Source organism: Myotis daubentonii, chromosome 15, assembly GCF_963259705.1.
Source record: "Myotis daubentonii chromosome 15, mMyoDau2.1, whole genome shotgun sequence".
NCBI lineage: Eukaryota > Metazoa > Chordata > Mammalia > Chiroptera > Vespertilionidae > Myotis > Myotis daubentonii.
Window position 1 is genome coordinate 7,673,596 of NC_081854.1, and position 20,703 is coordinate 7,694,298.

At 51.0% G+C, this 20,703-nt stretch overlaps 1 protein-coding gene across 1 annotated transcript; it reads left to right on the forward strand.

The window, feature by feature from the left end:
* The first annotated feature begins 9,082 nt into the window (after positions 1–9,082).
* IZUMO2 (IZUMO family member 2) lies at positions 9,083–19,067 on the forward strand. Its single transcript, XM_059665418.1, is given in 7 exon segments — positions 9,083–9,308; positions 9,492–9,566; positions 13,183–13,269; positions 13,506–13,526; positions 14,682–14,762; positions 16,563–16,689; positions 19,025–19,067. Coding segments are annotated over 7 exon segments (660 nt in total).
* Positions 19,068–20,703: the final 1,636 nt, after the last annotated feature.

Here is a 20,703-nt window from a genome sequence, read left to right on the forward strand (position 1 = left end):
TGGTGTTGACACTGCTCTCTCTGAGAAACAAACGTGAATTTCATCACCTGGCATGTTTGGCATTTCCCTTGGCATCTCGCAGGTGCTTAATCTGTTCCCCGCCCTGCTCATTTCCTGGTTGGAAACCCGTGCGGTTAGGAGGGAGTAGAGTCCTGAGGCGGGGTTCGTGGTTCCCGTAAGAATCTGAGACTTTTCCCACCGTCAGTGTCGATTTCACGCCGTCAGCGAGCGGCTCTGAGAAGCCCCAACAGCTGTGAGGCTGAGAAGCCGGCAGACCCGCTCCCAGCCAGAGATGGGGGGCCTCTGGTGGGTGCCAGCTGCCGTGCCAGCTCTCCAACCGTCACAGCCAACACCCCGGCCAGCATTACTGACAGTAACATGCCCACAAAAGCGGGGCTCCTGAGAGAGACAGGCCTAGACTCTGGATGTCGCCAGGAAGCTTTAAGGAATTAAGATTGACTACGGCCCGGCTGGCGTGGCTCAGTGGTTGAGCGTCGACCTATGAACCAGGAGGTCACGGTTCGATTCCCGATCAGGGCACATGCCCGGGTTGTGGGCTCCATCCCAGTGTGGGGGCGTGCAGGAGGCAGCCAATCGGTGATTCTCTCTCATCATTGATGTTTCTATCTCTCTCTCCCTCTCCCTTCCTCTCTGAATTCAATAAAATAAAAAGATTGACTTTGAAGCCCAGAAGAGCCCCTTGGAGAAATGGCCTGGGAGCTTGTCCACTCCCATGGCTCAGGGCAGTCTCTCCGGCGCCACTAACGCAGAATAAGCCACACAGACTCTCTCCGACATCACTGGTGTCCGAACACGACACGACTCATTCATTGAAACTGCAGATAAAGTGGATCGTCCCTGCTTGCTTTCATTCCAGCAAAAGAAACGTTGAACCTTACATCTAAGATCTCCTCGGCTCTCCCTGGCCCGTGTGGCTCAGCTGGTTGAGTGCGATTCCCGGTCAGGCCAGACGTCCAGGTGGGGCACGCGATCCCCAGTCGGGCAACCGATCAATGCTTCTCTCTCTCCCTTCCTTTCTCTCTAAAAATGGACAAAAACACATTTTTTAAAATAAAATAAAAAATCTTCTCTACTGACAGCCTTACAAACTCTGAAACTAGCTTGTCACTTGCTCTGATCATGAAACTTTGTTCATGTTCACACCTCAGTTGGATCCCGCCCCCCCCCACCCCCCCCACCCCCCGCCCGCTGCCCCACACTCTCCAGTTATGGACTGAATGTCCGTGTCCCTCCAGGCACGATGCAGTGTGAGAAGGACTGCGGAGGAGGAGTGCACAGTAAGCCTATGGAACAGTCGCCTCTTTTTCAGTTCTATTACGGGAGCTGGCTGCCCAGGACCCATGGGCGGCCCGCTGGTTTTATTTGTTTCCAAGCCGTAGGTCTTATCGAATAAGGTTTTATTGAAACACAGCTGGGTCCCTCATTGATGCACTGAATGTGGCTGCTTTTGGCTACAACAGAGGGGAGTGGTTACAACAGAGATGACATGGTCTGCAAAGCCAAAAATACTTACCATCTGGGATCCGGCCCGTTTGAAATGAATAAAACTATTGAAAAAAAAAGTCCGTACCCTTTTATGTCATGATGTTTCCTTTGAATTTATATTAGTTCACACAAACACTCCATCCATGCTTTTGTTCCGGCCCTCCGGTCCAGTTTAAGAACCCATTGTGGCCCTCCCGTCAAAAAGTTTGCCCACCCCCGGATTCTGGCCCTTCACAGAAGTTTGACAGCCTCCGCCCTCGTATTAAAAGCGAACATTTTCTGGCCCTGGCTGGTGTGGCCCTGTTGCTTGGACATCGTCCCGTGCACCAAAAGGTTGCCGGTTCGGGCTGGGGGGCGGGGGGAGTGCGGGAGGCAGCCGATCAATGTTCCACTCTCGCATCCCTGTTTCTCTCCCTCTCCCTTCCCCTCTCTCTAACACTCAATAAAAGCATCTTTTAAAAAAAGCGAACATTCTCTGAATGCTGACTGTATGCTTTATAGACAGTTCCCTCCACGTGTTCTGTCCTATAATCTTCACTGTGACCTTTGAGATCATGAATAGCCAGTGTTGTAGATGAGGAAACGCAGGTTAAGAGAGGTGAGGCCATTTCCCAAGGCCACGCAGCGAGGGAGGGAGGGAGGGGCAGGGCACAGAGTCCACCGGCTTTGCACCTTGCGTCTTTCACTTAGTAATGCGTCTTGAAGAGGGGCTCCTGGGACAGCCCCCTCCTGATGAACACGCAGGCTGATTTCCCCGCTGCTATGACGAGTCCTGCAACCAATGTCCTTGTGCTCAGTCCTTGGAGTTCGTGCACCAGTGTTATCTCAAAGCTCAATTCCTAGGCTTGGGGTGGCGGGGTCAAAGGGCATGTTCCCGCGGGAAGAGGAGGACGGGAGGGCCTTCCCGGTGAGAAAAGCCACACCGAACAGGGTGTGCAGGCGTGAGTCAGGCCGTGCTGAGCGCCGGAGTCTACACGGCAAAGGTGACAGGTGACGGCACGCGAGGGAGAGTGTGGCCAGGGGCCCGGCCTGCCAGGTTGGGCCCTGTCCTGGGGGCACTCTCTCTAAAATCAATTTAAATTTTTTTTTTTTAATTTTGTTCCAGTGGCGGAAAGGTTCAGCCCGTGTTCTCACCAGCGGGTAAGAGGCACGGAGCTCAGTTAGCAGGAAGGCCCGGGGCAGGCTGAGCAAAGCCAAGACGTGTGTCCCCTGGGGGCATGAATCAAGCGGGTCAGGGCGACACTAATCTTTACACCCGGCTGCTGGAACATACGGGAAAGCACTCACGAGCTTTGAATGAAGAAACATGAAAACAGGGAAGCGTTTTTTACTAACTTAAAAAAGACACCCGCCGGGCGTGACCAGCCCGCAGCCCGCCTCCTCCAGCTGGGGCTCATCGCCAAGCTCACGGCTGTGGGCGCCAGTAGCCGCCTCTCCTGGCAGCCGCCCGCACCCACTTCTGCTGGGTACGCGCGGGAGGGGATGTGCACGTGGCCAGCGTTGGTAGATTCTGCCAGAAGTTTTCCCGAGGGGTTGTCCCGCCCGCAGCAGCCTCCCACAGCAGAGCATGAGGCCAGGGGGCTGTTCTTGCAACCACAGAGTGCGGCCTGGGGACGGGGACGGGCACTGTGGGAAAACACTCCCACCAGCACCCACGGAGCCCTGAAGCTGCCGCCTCTAACTCTGCCTCCTGCACTGGGCTCAGAGCCAAATCTCTCCAACCGGTTCCCTGGTACCCTGGCACCCACCCCCCATCCCCCCCGCCCCCTCCTGAATTAACACCAACAAACCATTAGCGTCGCCCATCCTGGCTGCTAGAGCAGGTGGCTGGACCCTGCCAAGCCTCAGTTTTTACAGCTGTCAAATGGGCATAGTTAAAAAAAGCTGTGTGCCAGGTAAATGTGCTAAGAAGGCGTGCCTTCATTCAGGAATGCCCTAGCTTATGCCAATGACTGCAAGTTCACGGAGCACAGCGAGCCCTTTGAAAATATTCCAGCAACAGGCACACATTTTTACAGTCACGATGTGTGCATAAAGCAAGACGTTTTTTCTTTTAAATTCTCACCCAAGGATATGCTGGTGTTTTGTTTTTTTTTTACAATGTTTTGTTGTTTGTTTGTTTTTAAGTATATTTTTATTGATTTCAGAGAGGAAGGGAAAGGGAGAGAGAGATAGAAACATCAACGATGAGAGATAATCTTTGATCAGCTGCCTCCTGCACGCCTCACACTGGGGATCGAGCCAGCAACCCAGGCATGTGCCCTGACTGGGAATTGAACCCCGATCTCCTGGTTCATAGGTCGATGCTCAACCACTGAGCCACGCCGGCCGGGGCTCAAGGATATTTCTCCATTGATTTTTAGAGATAGTGGAAGAGAGAGGGAAAGACAGAGAGAAATATCTATGTGTTTGGTTGCCTCCTGCATGCATCCCGACCAGGGCCCAGGCTGTCCAGGGCCCAGTCCAGGGAGGAGCCTGCAACTGAGGTATATGGCCTGCAACCGAGGTACATGCTCTTGACCGGAATCGAACCCGGGACCTTTCAGTCGGCAGGCTGACACTCTATCCACTGAGCCACACTGGCTGGGGCTGTTTGTTTGTTCTTAGATTCCACATATAAATGAAATCACATGGTATTTGTCTTTCTCTGACTGACTTGTTTCACTTAGCATAATGCCCTCCAGGTCTATTCATGTTGCTGCCGATGACAAGACCTCATTCTCTTTTATGGCTGAGTAAAGTCCACTCCTCCTTCATCCACTCATCAGATCCATTCCTGCGTTGTGTGCACAGCCTAGCCCAGTGGTCGGCAAACTCATGAGTCAACAGAGCCAAATATCAACAGTACGACGACTGAAATTCCTTTTGAGAGCCAAATTTTTTAAACTTAAACTATATGGGTAGGTACGTTGTTATTAACTTAATTAGGGTGCTCCTACGCTGGCCTTTGCTAAAAACGTCCTCAGTCTGATTGAGGTACCTTCGCTGAGGTCGACCCCTTCCAACTCTCCCATCCACACTCGTCTTGTATACTTGTTTCGTCCATCTCCTTTCGTTCATCCTCTCTATATGTCCAAACCATCTCAACACACCTTTCTCCATCCTCGACACTACGTCTTCTTTCACTCCACAACATTCCCTAAAATTAACTTAATAAACTTTACTTAAAGTTTTAAGTCCGCCCTGGCCGGCTTGGCTCAGTGGATAGAGCGTCAGCCTGCGGATTGAAGGGTCCCAGGTTCGATTCCGGCCAAGGGCACATGCCCGGGTTGCAGGCTTGATCCCCAGTGGGGGGCGTGCAGGAGACAGCCAATCAATGATTCTCTCTCATCATTGATATTTCTATCTCTCTCCCTCTCCCTTCCTCTCTGAAATCAATAAAGAAATATATATATTTTAAAAAGTTTTACGTCAATTTTGCACTGTACGTGCGGGCCCGCACGTGGTATTTTGTGGAAGAGCTACACTCAAGGGGCCAAAGAGCCGCATGTGGCTCGCGAGCCGCGGTTTGCCGACCACTGGCCTAGACTGTTGCTTTCCTCGGCTCAGAATCCCCGCCCTGGACACCAAGGGCACGTCCTCCTCCCCAGTGATGGGCACCAGGTTGCCATGGACATCCCACCGCCATCATAAACAGCAACGCTGTGATGAACAGCGTTGCCCCTTGGGGACAGCTTGAGTGTGACAACTCCTCCAGCCTCTTCGCCAAAGAGGGGCAATTACCAGGCTCGGAAATGCACAGCTATTCGATTTAACTAGGTTTCACCAAACTGCACGTTAGCGCGGCTGCTCATCAGAGAACTAAAACCGGTCCTGCTTCCCGATTCCTCCTGCCTCACACCCGGACCTGGCCCTTCGGAGAGCTCGGAAGGTGAGGAATTTGCAGCCTTGTTTTCCCCACCTTTGTTTTCCCTCCCTCCCGGCAACTCCTTCCTCGGGCACCGGGCGAGCTGCTGTCATCCAGGGCTAATTGGAGAGAATTTCACTCGGGTGCGCGCGCCCCCTTGTGGTCTTATCACCCCGTGACAACTTGACTGATTCTTGCCTCGCACCCCTCTCTCCCACAACCGTTAACTGCTGGCGAATTCACATCTAAATTTAAATGGTATTTATTGGACACCATCTGTGTGCCAGCCCAGCGATCTCCAGCTGAAATATACATGCGAGCCCCCAGTGTAATTTCAAACTTCCCGCTAGCCACGTTGAACAAGTAAAAGGAGCCCTGGCCGGGTAGAGCATTGGTTAGAGCACCTTCCCCATACGCCAAGGGAAGAGGGCTGTCATCCCCCGACAGGGCATGTACAGGAATTAACTAATGAGTGCGTAATGAGTGCAACAACAGAATCTGTGTTTCTCTCTCCCTTCCTCTTTCTCTAAAATCAATACATTTTCATTTTTTTAAAAATATATTTTATTGATTTTTCACAGAGAGGAAGGGAGAGAGATAGAGAGAGTTAGAAACATCGACGAGAGAGAAACATCGATCAGCTGCCTCTTGCACATTCCCCACCAGGTACGTGCTTGCAACCCAGGTACATGCCCTTGACCGGAATCGAACCCGGGACCTCTCAGTCCGCAGGCTGACGCTCTATCCACTGAGCCAAACCGGTTTCGGCCATTTTCATTTTTTAAAAAATATATTTTTATTGATATTTTTACAGAGAGGAAGGGAGAGGGATAGAGAGTTAGAAACATCCATCAGCTGCCTCCTGCACACTCCCCACTGGGGTTGTGCCCGCAACCAAGGTACATGCCCTTGACCGGAATCGAACCTGGGACCCTTAAGTCCACAGGCTGACGCTCTACCCACTGAGCCAAACCGGTTAGGGCTAAAGTCAACACATTTTTTAAAGTAAAAAGAAACAGGTGACACCAATTATCTATAATAATAAAAGGGTAATATGCTAATTAGACCAGATGTCCTTCTGGACGTCCTTCCTTCCGGACAAAAGCCTCAGCGGGCTGGGGCGGAGGCAGAGGCAGCAGAGGCCCTTGGCTTGGGAGGTGGGCAGGGGCTGGGGCCAAGGCCCTTGCACAAATTTCATGCATCGGGCCTCTAATCTGTAATAATAAAAATGTAATATGCCAATTAGACCAGACGTCCTTCTGGACAGCCTTCCGGACGAAGCCGGAGCTGTGAGGCAAGCCCAGGTCCCGAGTGCGAGAGGGAAGCCAGTGCCAGCAGCCAGGGGAAGGAAGGCCTACTCTTGCATGAATTTCGTGCATAGGGCCTCTAGTAATAATATATTTTACTAACTTGATATACCCAGAATATTATCATTTCACATACAACCAATATAAAAATTACTGAGCTATATTACTTTCTTTGTACTAAGCCTTCAAAAATTCTCAGGACAGCACATGCCAATTTGGACTAAACTTTTATTAAAATTAAAAATCTGTTTAGATTTTATAACATTTACAGTTGAAGTAGATTCACGTGCTCAAGTTGTTCCAAACATGTTTAAATGTTTCCCAATAACTGAATCAAGGATTTCTCTTTTTTAAAATCTAAGTTTAAGTGAATTATAGTTCCAGAATTTTTAAAATCCCATTTCTCACACCGCGTTTTAAGTGCTCAGTGTGGCCATGGCTTACGTACCGGACAGTGCTGACACGGGTTTACACCAGTTCACCCGAGAATAAGGTCGGTATATTATTATCCCTATTTTACGCAGCAGGAAACAGGCTCAGAAAGGGAAACTGCCTTTTTTCTATTTTTTTTTATGTTTTATTTATTTTTACAGAGAGGAAGGGAGAGGAATAGGGAGTTAGAAACATCGATGAGAGAGAAACATTGATCAGCTGCCTCCTGCACACCTCCCACTGGGGATGTGCCCACAACCAAGGTACCTGCCCCTGACCGGAATCGAACCCGGGACCCTTGTGTCCGCGGGCCGACGCTCTGTCCACTGAGCCAAACCGGTTATGGCGAAACTGCCTTTTTTCATTCACCAATTATTTATTGAACGCCCATCGCATGCCAGGTTCCTTCCTAGGGGTTGAGGACATAATGGTGAGCAAGATACTCAAAGTTCCTGGCCTCAAGAAAGACCAAAACAATAAGAATTATAAATTGTATGAGTTAGAGTTAATGGCAAACTATGGCCCTCAAGCTAGGAATGGCCTTTATGTTTCTAAAGGATTGAGAAAAGTCTAAATAATAATATTTTGCGCCCTGGCTGGGATAGCTCAGTTGGTTGAAGCATCGTCCTGTACGCCAAAGGGTCACGGGTGCGATTCCTGGTCAGAGCATCTGCCCAGGTTTCAAGTTCGATTCCCGGCCCTGACGCATGTGGGAAGCAACTGATTGATGTTTCTCTTTCATATCACATCAATGTTTCTCTGCCCCCCCTCCCTTCCCCTCTCTCTAAAAATCAATGAACATGTCCTCAGATGAGGATTTAAAAAAAGAATATTGCGTGACATGTTAAAATTATATGAGATTCAGCCCTAGCCAGTTTGGCTCAGTGGATAGAGCATCAGCCTGTGGACTGAAAGGTCCTGGGTTCGATTTCCGGTCAGGGCACATGCCGGAGTTGTGGGCTTGATCCCCAGGAGGGGTTGTGCAGGAGGCAGCTGATCCATTATTCTCTCTCATCATTGATGTTTCTAGCTCTCTCTCCCTCTCCCTTCCCCTCTGAAATCAATAAAAATATATTTAAAAACATTATATGAGATTCAGAATTCTGCGTCCTTCAGTAGTTTTATCAGCACACAGCCACACCCATTCATATCCGTATTGTCTGTGGCTGCTCTCCTGCCCCTCCTTGGAGGTGGTGATATTGAAGCGAGAAAGTTAGCAGGTATTTAGGGAAATCTGAGTAGGGTTCCATAGATCAAAGCAATTTTAAATATCCTGAGTGTAAATTTGACTGTTTTAGGGAGCCTCAATACCTCATGTGAGCGCAATCATGTAGATTTGTCTTTTCTTGGCTGGCCTCTTTCACTTAGCACAGTGCCCTCAAGGTCCACCCATTTAGTAGCATATCTCAGAATGTCCTTTTTAAAATATATATATATATATATTTAACTGATTTTTTTTACAGAGAGGAAGGGAGAGGGATAGAGTCAGAAACATCAATGAGAGAGAATCATTGATCAGCTGCCTCCTGCACACCTCCCACTGGGGATGTGCCTGCAACCAAGGTACATGCCCTTGACTGGAATGGAACCTGGGACCCTTCAGTCCGCAGGCCGACGCTCTATCCACTGAGCCAAACCGGCCAGGGCGGAGTGTCCTCCTTTTTAAGACTGAATACTATCCCATTGCATAGACATGCCACCTTTGACCCCTCATTAGTCCATGGACACCCGGGCTCTCTCCAGCGCCCGCCCGGCACACAGTGGGTGCTCCACTGACGTTTCTTGGAACAAATGTCTGTAAACGATGCGAGCTGAGACTGTTGGCCTCGGCCACCCACTGCAGGGCCTGGCACAGGGCCTGGCACAGAGTAGGTGCTCAGCAAACACCAGCCTGCGGGAGTGTCTCTCCCAGGGCCTCCCTGACCCCGCCCTCACCCAGGGGGCGGGACCGTCTTGGGGGTGCTCTCTATGACGTCACACAGGCCCTGCCATGCCTCTGGCGGTGGCCCTCCTGCTGCTCGGGGGCCTGAGCGGGGGCTGGGGCTGCCTGCAGTGTGACCTCTCGGTGCAGGAGACGCTGCGCCAGCTGCGCCTCCGCCTCATTCCCAGCCGCTTCGGCCGGGAGCACCTGCGGGCCCGCGCGCAGGCCCTGCTGCTGGGCATGGAGGGGCCTTTCTTCCGGGACTACGCCGCGAACGTGTTTGCAGGGGAAATAGGTGCGTGTGGGGGTGTATGGGGGGTGCCCCGCACCGTGGAGAGAGGCACAGTGGGGTCCGAGCCAGGGGCTGGGGTGGGAGAGACGGGGAGGGCGGGCCTATCCTGCAGGGAGTTGGGGGGGGGGCGGGGGTCGCTTGGCTCTTGGAGGGACCCACTGGACTACCCTCCCCTCCCTTCCCCAGAGACGGATCACCTGGACCTTGTGGCGATCTTTGCGAAGAACCAAATAAACAAGCTAAGGGTTGATTCTCTGAGAGGTAGGAACGAAGAGGGAAAGCCCGTACCCAGCCCCTTCTCCCTCCCTTGCCGCCTGTCCACCAGCTTCCTCTTGACTTGAAAATACAAAGCTGCCCTAGCCGGTTTGGCTCAGTGGATAGAGCGTTGGCCTGCGGACTAAAGGGTCGCAGGTTTGATTCCGGACAAAGGCAGGTACCTTGGTTGTAGGCTCCTCCCAGGGCCCCAGGTCCTGTCCCCGTAAGGCTACCAATGGATGTGTTTCTCTCATTGATGTTTTTCTCTCTCTTTCCCCCTCTCTTCCACGCTCCCTGAAAATCAATGGAAAGCCCTAACCTAACCGGTTTGGCTCAGTGGATGGAGCATCAACCTGTGGACTGAAAGGTCTCAGGTTTGATTCTGGTCAAGGGCATGTACCTTGGTTGCGGGCACATCCCCAGTAGGAGGTGAGCAGGAGGCAGCTGATCGATGCTTCTCTTTTTCCCTCTCCCTCTTCTCTGTAAAAAAATCAATAAAATAGATAAAAATTTAAAATAAATAAATAAATAAATAAAAATCAATGGAAAAATATCCTGGGGTGAGCTGGTTCTGTGCTTGGCAGATTCACAGAACCTCGAGGAGGCCAGGGGGGCTGCAGCGGGGAGAGGGGGGGAGGGAGAGGAGTGGAAGACGGTCACAGAGGTAAGGGGGATGGGAGGGGAGGCGCAGCAGCACCTTCTAGGCCACGGTCAGGACTTTTGGCTTCTATTCTGGGCCACATGGGAGGGTTCTGAGCGGAAGCTGATGCCAGCGAGGTGACTGAGGTTGCATAGGATCCCTCTGGATGTGGAAACAGATTTTAGCAGGGCAAGGGGGAAGGCAGGCTGGAGACCAGTGAGAAGATACAGTGATGGCCCCGGCAAGAGACGATGCTGGCTGGAACCAGCAGGGGGGTAGCGGTGGAGGGGGTGAGAAGTGATGGGCTTTCTGGATCTATCTTGACTATTGAACAAAAAAGATTTGCTGACATACATGTTGGCAAATTGCATGTGGGATGTGAGAAAAAGGGGTCACAGAAAGGATTTTGGCCTGAGCAAGTAGAACCATGGCACCTGAATCTACTAAGAAGACGACCAGGGGTTGGGAGCAGGTTTGAAGGAGCATTTTTTAAATATATTTTTATTGATATTTGAGAGAGAGAGAGAGAGAGAGAGAGAGAGAGAGAAGCATTGATGTTAGAGCAAAACATAGATAGGCTGCCTCCCACAAGCCCCTACCAGGGTTCAAGCCCACAACCCGGGCATGTGCCCCAACCAGGACTCCCAACCAGCAACCCCTTGGTGCTCAGGACGATGCCCAACCAACTGAGCCACACCGGCCAGGGCTGGAGGAGAACATTGAGGTTAACTTTTGAACTTACGGAGCTTAAGATGCCTAGTTACACATCCAAGTGGAGATCCTGATTGGGTAGTTGCATATACACTGAGTGGCCAGATTAGTATGACCACCTGATGTTTGTAGGCAAATTAGCTATAATTTCATGCTGAAGTTGCTAGAGGGCCAGACCATTCTAAATAGGGAAGCAGGTTGTTTACCACGACAGTAGAAGTGATTTTTTTCTGAAGATATGGGTAAACAACGAGATTTAACAGCTTGTGAATGTGGGAGATATATGTACACTGAGTGGCCAGATTGTTATGACCACCCCATCAGTACTTCGTTGGGCCACCTTTTGCCTTCAATACTGCAGCGATTCTTCTTGGCATTGACTCCACGAGATGTTGAAAGGTGATGCGAGGAATCTGACACCATGCCTGATGAATAGCACTGTCCAGTTCTGTGAGATTTGATGGTCGTAGAACCAGCTGCCTGATGGCTCTTTTAACATCGTCCCACAAATGCTCAACTGGGTTGAGATCTGGTGATGGTGGGGGCTGCCTAAGCAAGGTAAAGTCTCCCTCATGTTCTTGAAACCACTCCTGCACAAGACAAGCACCGTGGCATGGCGCATTGTCTTGTTGGAAGAAGCCGTCTCCACTGGGATACGCCATCAACATGATAGGATGAACCTGATCAGCAACGATACTTAGGTATGTGGTGCTATTCAGACGTTGTTCCACACGAAGTAAAGGGCCCAAATCATGCCAGGAAAGCATGCCCCAAACCATAACACTGCCCCCACCAGCTTGAAGGGTTGTACTCATGCGTGTGGGGTGCATGCTTTCATGCTGTTTCCGTCAAATTCTCACTCTGCCATCTGCATGATGCAACTGGAAACGTGATTCATCGGACCCCATGACTTTTTTCCAATGCTCGACCGTCCAATCCTTATGTTCCTGTGTGAATTGGAGACGTTTTATCTTGGTAACTGCAGACAGCAAAGGTGTTCGAACAGGCCTTCGGCTTCCATATCCCATACGATGCAGTGTACGGCTAATTTGCCCACAAACGTCAGGTGGTCATAATAATCTGGCCACTCTGTAAACATCTGGACTTCAGTGAGCGATGTAGGAGAGTGACATAAACTTAGGAGGCATCAGTGTCCAATGCAAATACAATGTCAGGCACAAATAGGTATCACATGTGTAATTTTTTATTTTCTAGTAGCCACAGTTTTATTTATTTATTTTTTTTAATATATTTTCATTGATTTCAGAGAGGAAGGGAGAGAGAGATAGAAACATCCATGATGAGAGAGAAGCATGGATCGGCTGCCTCCTGCATGCCCCCTACTGGGAATCAAACCCGCAACCCAGGCATGTGCTCTTGACTGGGACCCTTGAATCCACAGGCCAATGCTCTATCCACTGAGCCAAACCAGCTAGGACTCCAGTAGCCATATAAGTTTTTATTGGTTTTTGAGAGAGAAAGGGATAGGGGTAGAGAGATGGAAACATCAATGAGAGAAAAACATCGATCAGCTGCCTCCTGCACGCCCCCTACTGGGGACTGAGCCCACAACCCAGGTATGTGCCCTGACCGGAAATCGAACCAGGGACCTCCTGGTTCATGGGTTGATGCTCAACCACTAAGCCGCTCCAGCCAGGCTCTAGTAGCCACGTTTTTTAAAAGCTAGACAGAGCAGATAAAATTAATTTTAATGTATTTTACTTAACCCCATACCTAAAATACTGCCATCTGAACATGCAACTAATATAAAAATGATTTATTAATATTATACAATTATCTTTTTTCATACCATGTCTTTGAAACCTAACATCTATTTTAGATGAACCGCACACCTCAGTTCAGACTAATCCATTTTGAGTGCTCAGTAGCCATGTGTGGCTGATGGCTGACATATTGAAGAGTGCAGGTCTAGGTAATCCTATATAATAAAAGGCTAATATGCAAATCGACCGAACGGTGGAACAACCAGTTGCAATGATGCGCACTGACCACCAGGGGGCAGATGCTCAACGCAGGAGCTGCCCCCTGGTGGTCAGTGCGCTCCCACAGGGGAGAGCGCCACCAAGCCAGAAGCCGGGCTCACGGAAGCTAGATGCAGGGCTTCCCAGGCCATGGGTTTGCCCAGTGGACCCCGAGGAAGACCTAACCTTGGTACTCCTGGTGAATGAAAGAGAGTTTCCTCATCCCTCCTGTTTGAAGCTGCCGATGGGATGCTGAGTGCCCCCCACGGAGCTCTCTCTCTCTCCTCAGATGGGCCTCTGCTGGAAGAGCTGGTGACTCTTAGGAGGAAGGTGACCAAGAAACTCAAGACAGTGTTAAGGTCGTATGAACTAAAAGGTGCAGCGTCCCTCTCCACCAAGTCCCCTCCTCGTTATCACCCATCCCCTTCTCTCACCTTTTCTCCCACACCCCTTCCTCCCCTCCCCTCCGACTCAGCTTTCTCTGCCCCTCGCTAATATTCCTTCCTCTTCTTTCCCAGACTCATGTCTCCCTCCCTCTCCTGGTTCCTTTCCTTGATCAGATTCTCAAATTGCTGTCCCAGCTTATCTCACCTCAGCTCTTTTCTCTTGCAGCCTGTGATCGGAAAATTTGCCGTGAGTCCTGGTAGATGTATTGTCTATCCCTCCCTTCTCTATCCTTCTACGCCTCTTTACCCACAAATCAAGCCCCACTATCACACCTACTCCATCTAGTGCAGTGGTTCTCAACCTTCCTAATGCCGCGACCCTTTAATACAGTTCCTCATGTTGTGGTGACCCCCAATTTCATGGTTACAAATTGAACATAACGAAAGCATAGTGATTAATCACAAAAACAATATGTCATTATATGTGTGTTTTCTGATGGTCTTAGGCGACCCCTGTGAAAGGGTCATTCGACCCCCCAAAGGGGTCGCGACCCATAGATTGAGAACCGCTGATCTAGTGGGTCCAAAGTTCTAGTGCTTATGGATATCTGATTTTTGAGGGCTTATGAAAGTTGTAACCTGAAAAAAAAAAAGTACTTTGGAGCAATCTTAGACAGGATAGGAGAGCCTATATCCTAGCAACCAACCCTGAATGTCAGTGGTTTAATGAAAGAAAGGTTTAGTTCTCTTTTACTCAAATTCCACCGAGAGTTGAGCAGTTCTTCCAAGTGCTGACTCAGGGATCCAGGTTGCATCCGGGTTGTGCCTTCTCAACAAGCTTCAAAAAACGGAGAAAGAATAGGGAATTCCCCAGGAACTTTGATAGCCAAACCTGGGAATTGGCTCTGCATTCCTCTGCCCACTTTCCATTGGCCAGAACTCAGTCACATGTTTTCAAACTACTGCAAGGAATCCTGGGAAATGTAGTCTTCCCAGCGTGGCAGGAAGCTGAGGAGACAGATGCGTGAGCATCCAGCCAGTCTATGCCACAGGTGGCTGCAAAATAGGAATAGAGATGTGAAAGCATGCCTTTGTAGATGTTTAATTAAACATGTGTTTAAGTTTAATTAATTAAATGCCTGCAAACAGAACGTTGGGTTCACGGAACAGCCGCAACTTAATCGAACTCTTCCATCAACTTGGATGTATTTTATAAATATATACAAATCATTTTGAAGGTGAATCGTCAGTGCGTTTTGCTCAGCTTGCTCTGCTGCCCATGGCACCCCCAAATTCACGAGAGCCAAGGGACTCCAGATCCCCTTTCCCCTTCTGTCTTCCCACCCCGTGCCAATTGTCTCATAGCTGCCCTCATCCCACTTCTCCCTCCCCCCTTGTCCAGACATGCTGAAAGAAGAGGTCTTGGACTGTGTTCATTGCCTGAAGACCAGTCCCACATGCATTACAAAGAATAACTGTTTCGGTAAGCTCTTGTGGGCGGGGGAAGACATGAGAGACGTCAGCCGGTCCCAGTGGATAAGGGTTTTGAGGTCTCCCACGTGCAGCCTTGAATTCTGCCCTGAACTTGCTTACAGTGAGGCCCGAGGTGCTTCCACATTCTGAAGTTCATTTTCCCCTGCAGTTAGATGGGATGATTCCTCTGTAACTTGACCATGCATCTAATAGCAGGATGGCAGGTGCAAAAGATATTTTATTTTTATTTATTATTTTTTAAAATATATTTTTATTGATTTCAGAGAGAAAGGAAGAGGGAGGGAGAGATAGAAACATCAATGATGAGAGAGAATCATTGATCGGCTGCCTCCCGCAAGCCCCCCAGTGGGGGATCGAGCCTGCAACCCGGGCATGTGTCCTTGACCGGAATCGAACCCTGGGACCCTTGAGTCCACAGGCTGACGCTGCATCCACTGAGCCAAACCAGCTAGGGCAGATATTTTCTGTTTAGCCAGTGTCGCATCTGGGGAGTCTGAAAGGCTATGCTTAATTTATTCACTCATTGGGATTTTAAAAAAATACATATCGTAGCCCTAACCGGTTTGGCTCAGAGGATAGAGCGTCAGCCTGTGGACTCAAGGGTCCCAGGTTCGATTCTGGTCAAGGGCATGTACCTTGCAACCGTGGGGTATCAGGACGATGCTGTAACCAACTGAGCTACCTGGCCAGGGCATGGTTCATTGTTTGTTTTCTTTTTTGTTCCTTCTCTATATTAAAACATCATATCTAGCCCTGACTGGTTTGGCTCAGTGGATAGAGCCTCGGCCTGTGGACTGAAGGGTCCCAGGTTCGATTCCGGTCAAGGGCATGTACCTTGGTTGTGGGCACGGGTGTCATAGGTTCGCCATCACTGGACTAGGCTTTCACTGACATTTGGGACTGGATAATTCTTTTTTTTTTTAAAGTTGATTTCAGAGAGAAAGGGAGAGGGATAGAAACATCAATGATGAAAAGGAATCATTGATCAGCTGCCTCCTGCACACCCTCTACTGGGGATGGAACCCGCAACCCGGGCATGTGCCCTGACTGGGAACTGAACCTGAGACCCTTCAGTCCCCAAGCCGAGGCTCTATCTACTGAGCCAAACCCGCTAGGTGTGGGCTTTTATTCCGAATGAGAAACGAGCCATGGGAGGGCTCTGAGCAGAAGAGGGACATGAGTGGACTTGGGGGTTAGCAAGCGCCCCTGGCGGCCACGCCGGGAACTGCAGGGAGGAGAAGCCAGGATCCTGTGACGGGGAGGGTGCGGCTAGACCCGGTCAGGGGCCCAGGAGGAGGTTCAGATGCTGGATATACTTTGAAGGTGGAGCCAAGAGTCTGCTGACAGAACGAGAGGGTGCGAGTGGGAGGTGCAGAACGGCACTCCCAAGGCCACCCTCGGAGCCGCCCGCTAAGATGCAGGCTTCCTTCTTCTCAGGGGATGGTCAGCATTTTGCATTCCCCTGTCATGTTCTTGGCAAAAGAGCGACCCAAGTCCCCCTCCCACCCTGCCCCCCATCCGATGAGATGCATTTAGCACTGGGCTCTTCGCTGGCTCTTCTCGGAGCGGGAGGGGGGGAGGGGCAGGAAGGGGCAGGGGTGAGTTCACACTGGGATCCCGAGCACCTTGAAAGGTGCCTGGGACACAGAGTTCCGGGACTGGATGAATGGAGGGTGAGACCCCGGGAGAGGCCGAGGGCCAGGAGGTGGGAAGGAGGCCCAGGTTGCTGAGTGAGCAGTGGGTGCGATCAAGGTCAAGGCAGGGTGGCAACGGAGGTTCGGGCTGTCAGTCGACAGGCAGCCCCGCGCGGCCCTGCGGTAAGACAGCGCGAGTGGACACCCGCGGACACAGGCCCAGCTCGGCATCACCGTTTCCGTGTGTCTGGCCGTCTTCGTCTTTGGGGTCATCGTGGCTTCGTGAGTCCTCCCTGCCCGCGCCCGAAGCCCCCAAAGGCCCCACTGAGCCCCTCAAAGTGGCAACGCCCTCGTGGGTCCCGGTGTCCTTTGGGAATCTCCCCGGTCACTTTATCTATTTGTTTCCCTCTCTCTCTCCCCCTCTTTTTTCCTCTCTGCTTTCCTCTTTCTCTCTTGCTCTCCTCCTCCTCCTCCTCCTTCTCCTCCTCCTCCTCCTCCTCCTCCTCCTCCTCCTCCTCCTCCTCCTCCTCCTCCTTCTTCTTCTTCTCTCTCTCTCTCTCTCTCTCTCTCTCTCTCTCTCTCTTGCTCTCGCTCTCCCCCCTCCCCCCATCACTGGACGACACTGTCTTTCCTGAGACCTCAGCACTTTTGCTTTGTGGGTCTCTTCCTCCAAAGACAAAACAAAAACTGTATTTTGTGAATGTGCTGATTTGAAGACAGATGTATTCCAAGCTGGATTTTAAAGTTATTATTATTATTGTTACTCACTGTCACATTATTTTCTTCTGCTTTTAAAAGTCTTTAAAATGGAAACATTTCCCTGGGCCCCAAGCGCGGGCCCCACAGTGCCAAGGGGAGACGCTGCCCTTGCCACCCTTCCACCTCTGAGCGTTTCTCCCTGCCCGTCTGCTTGGCCCCTGTTCCGCCCCCTCTCCAGTCTCTCGCTGCCCCTCACCCTCCTTTCTTCATGCTCGATTTTATTTTATTTACTTTTTAAAATGTATTTTTATTGATTTCAGAAAGAGGGAGAGAGAGATAGAAACATCAATGATGAGAGAGAATCATTGATCGGCTGCCTCCTGCACCCCCCCCACTGGGGGTTGAGCCCACAACCTGGGCATGTGCCCTTGTCCAGAATCGAACCTGGGACCCTTCAGTCCGCAGGCCCACGCTCTATCCACTGAGCCAAACCGGCTAGGGCCATGCTCAATTTTAGACACTCCCAGTGCCTCCCTCTGGGGAGTGGGGATGAGTGTTGAATCGGCACTGAGCACATGAATGCCCGCTGTAATGCGAGCTCGCTCTGGTGTGTCCCCTTCTCTCCCTCTGTGAGACTGTCTCTGCCTCTTACCCTGGGCTTTCTCCCCCCCTCCTCTGTCCCAGACCCAGGCCTGCCCTCCCTCCTTTCTCCCTTGGTCCCGAGTTGTGTCTGTGTCTCTGTTCCTCTCTGCCCGTCTCTGCAGGTCTCTCCTGGCTCCGGGTCCGTTTCCGACTCCCGCCCTGCATGGCCCGCAGATCCCTCCCGGTCTGCCAGCCCCGCTCTGCTGCTTCAAATCTCTCTCTCTGCTGCCGACTCCTTTCCTCTCCCATCTTCCCTCCTTTTCTACCGCCCTTCACCCAGCTCCCCCCCACCCCCCAGCTGTGAACCCCTCTCCCTGTCTTCACTGGCCTTCAACTCGTCTTCCCCTCTCCCATCTCTGTCTTGAGTTCCATTTCTCTCTCCCTCAGCCTCCTGCCCAGCTTCCGTCTCCCTCTGTCTCTCCCCTGCTCTCTCCCCACTGTCTCCTTGTGTATTCGTTTCCTGTCACTGCTGTAACTAATGACCACATCCTGGGTGGCTTAAGGCAACAAAGGTATTCTCTTAGAACTCCGGTCAGAAGCCCCCAGTCAAAGGGTTGGCAGGTGGGGGGGGGTGTCCCTTGTGGAGGTCCCCCCTGCCTCCTACCTTTGGTGGCTGCTGGCATCTTGGCTCTCGGCTTTCCTCCCATCTCTGCCTGGGCCTTCACTTGGCTGTTCCCTCTGCCGGGGTCTCAGATCTCCTTGTTGGTGTGGTGTTGTGTTGTGTTTTTTGTGTGTTTTCCTTTCTCTCTCTCATAAGAACACCAGCTTTTGAATGGAGAGCCCAGCCTACACCCAGAATGCTCTCATGTGACCTTAACGTAATTACATCTGCAAAGACCCTTATTCCGAAAAGGTCACATGCATGAACACGGGGGTGAGGGGGTGGGAGGGGTTAGGGCTCGGGCGTATCTTTGGGGGGAACACAGTTCCACCTACGACAGCTGCTTCTCTCTCTTCCTCATTTCTCTCTGTCTTCCCCTTCTCTGTGAGTCTCTCTCCCTGTGCCCGTGTCTCTCTCCCCGTCTCCCCATCTTCTTCCACTCTGTGTCCACATTTTACCCTCAGTCCCAGTCCTAACCTTTCGCTCCTCATGAGCCAGCACTGATTGGCCAAGCACCCTGCAAATCTGCCCAGAGACCCAGACGTCATTGGCTAAGTCAAATAAGGCCGATGATTGGCAGGAATATTTTTTGGGGGGAGGGGGCGGGGGGCATCAGTTGACATAGAGGGGCCTGCAGTCCTCTTTCTAACCCCCACGCCTTTTCTCTCCGACCAGGGCCATTACTTACAGGCATAACCGGAAACTCCTGCTGCAGTAGGGGGGTGGCTTGGGGTTTGTACGGGGAAAAGAAATTTAATAAAGTCTGTGACAGATTTCTCAATGGCTCCATCCGTTACTGGAGGACCCTGTCCTTAACGGTCCAACTCTGGACACCAACTTTCTTTTTTATTTATTTACATTTTTAAAAATTGATTTCAGAGAGGGAAGGAGAGGGAGAGAAACATCAATGCTGAGAGAGAATCATTGATCGGCTGCCTCCTGCATGCCCCCTACTGGGGATGGAACCGCAACCCAGGCATGTGCCTTTGACTGGAATCGAACTCAGGACCCTTCAGTCCACAGGCGGATGCTCTACCCACTGAACCAAACCAGCTAGGGCTGGACACCAACCTTCAAGAGGGATGGACAACCTACAGGGAGAGTTTGAAGAGACAACCATTCCTATTTGGGGGGGGGGGGGACAGATGCGTGCAAAAGTGAGGTGACACCATGGTGGGACCGGAAAGGCCAGTCGGGCCGAGGTCAGCGTGGAGAACCCCTTTCCCTCCCGATCTGAACTCTTCACTGTTCACCCTCTGTTGTTCCTGAATAGACTCAGGTGCATTTTCATGGAAATCTTTTGCTGCCTCAACTCCTGCAACTCACTGACCCAAAGCAGAAAGCAAATGGATTTGGGTCACATGGTACCCTCCTGCTTCTGAACCTGCCGGCAGAACTGTTGCTCTCTCATTCAGGATTTAGATAATGAAGATGCTTGATGGGAGGGACTAATGGATTTTTAAAAAAGCAAGCCATGGCTGGTGTTCTCAATGGTTAGAGCATTTGCCTGTACATCTAAGGGTCTTGGGTTTGATTCCCGTTCAAGGGCATGTACCTGGGTTGCAGGTTCGATCCCCAGCCCTGGTCGGAGCATGTTCAGGAGGCAACCAATCAATGTATGTGTCTCTCATTGATGTTTCTCTCTCTTTCTCTCCTACTTTTTCTCTCTCCCTCTCCCTCCCTCTCTTCCACTCTCTCTAAAAATCAATGGAAAAAAAATCCTCAGGCCCAGCCGGTGTGGCTCAGTGGTTGAGCATTGACCCATAAACCAAGAGGTCACCTGGTGATTCCTGATCAGGACACATGTCTGGGTTTTGGGCTCGATCCCCAGTAGGGGGCGTGCAGGAGGCAGCCAATCAATGATTCTCTCTCATCGCGATGTTTCTATCACTCTATCCCTCTTCCTTTCCCTCTCTCTAAACTCAATAAAAACATATTTTAAAAAATACTCTTGGGCGAGTATTCACCAAAAAACAAAGGGGAGGGGGCAGAATTTAGCTGAAGATTCCGTGCCCAGCACAGTGTTTGGCCCAAAGCAGGCACTCAGCAAATATTTGTTGAGTAAATGAGGAGAGTGTTTTGTGTGTGTGTGTGTGTGTGGGGGGGGGGGGTGTTGCTACAAAGACGGCATTGACCCACACCCCATAAATGCCAGGGAAAGGAGGCTGCTGATTTTCCCAGGGTCTGAATTGAAACCTCAGCCCCGGCTGGTTTGGCTCAGTGGATCGAGTGCCATCCTATGGATTGAAGGGTCCCAGGTTCAATTCCGGTCAAGGGCACATGCCCAGGTTGCAGGCTCAATCCCCAGTAGGGGGCATGCAGGAGGCAGCCGATCAATGATTCTCTCTCATCAT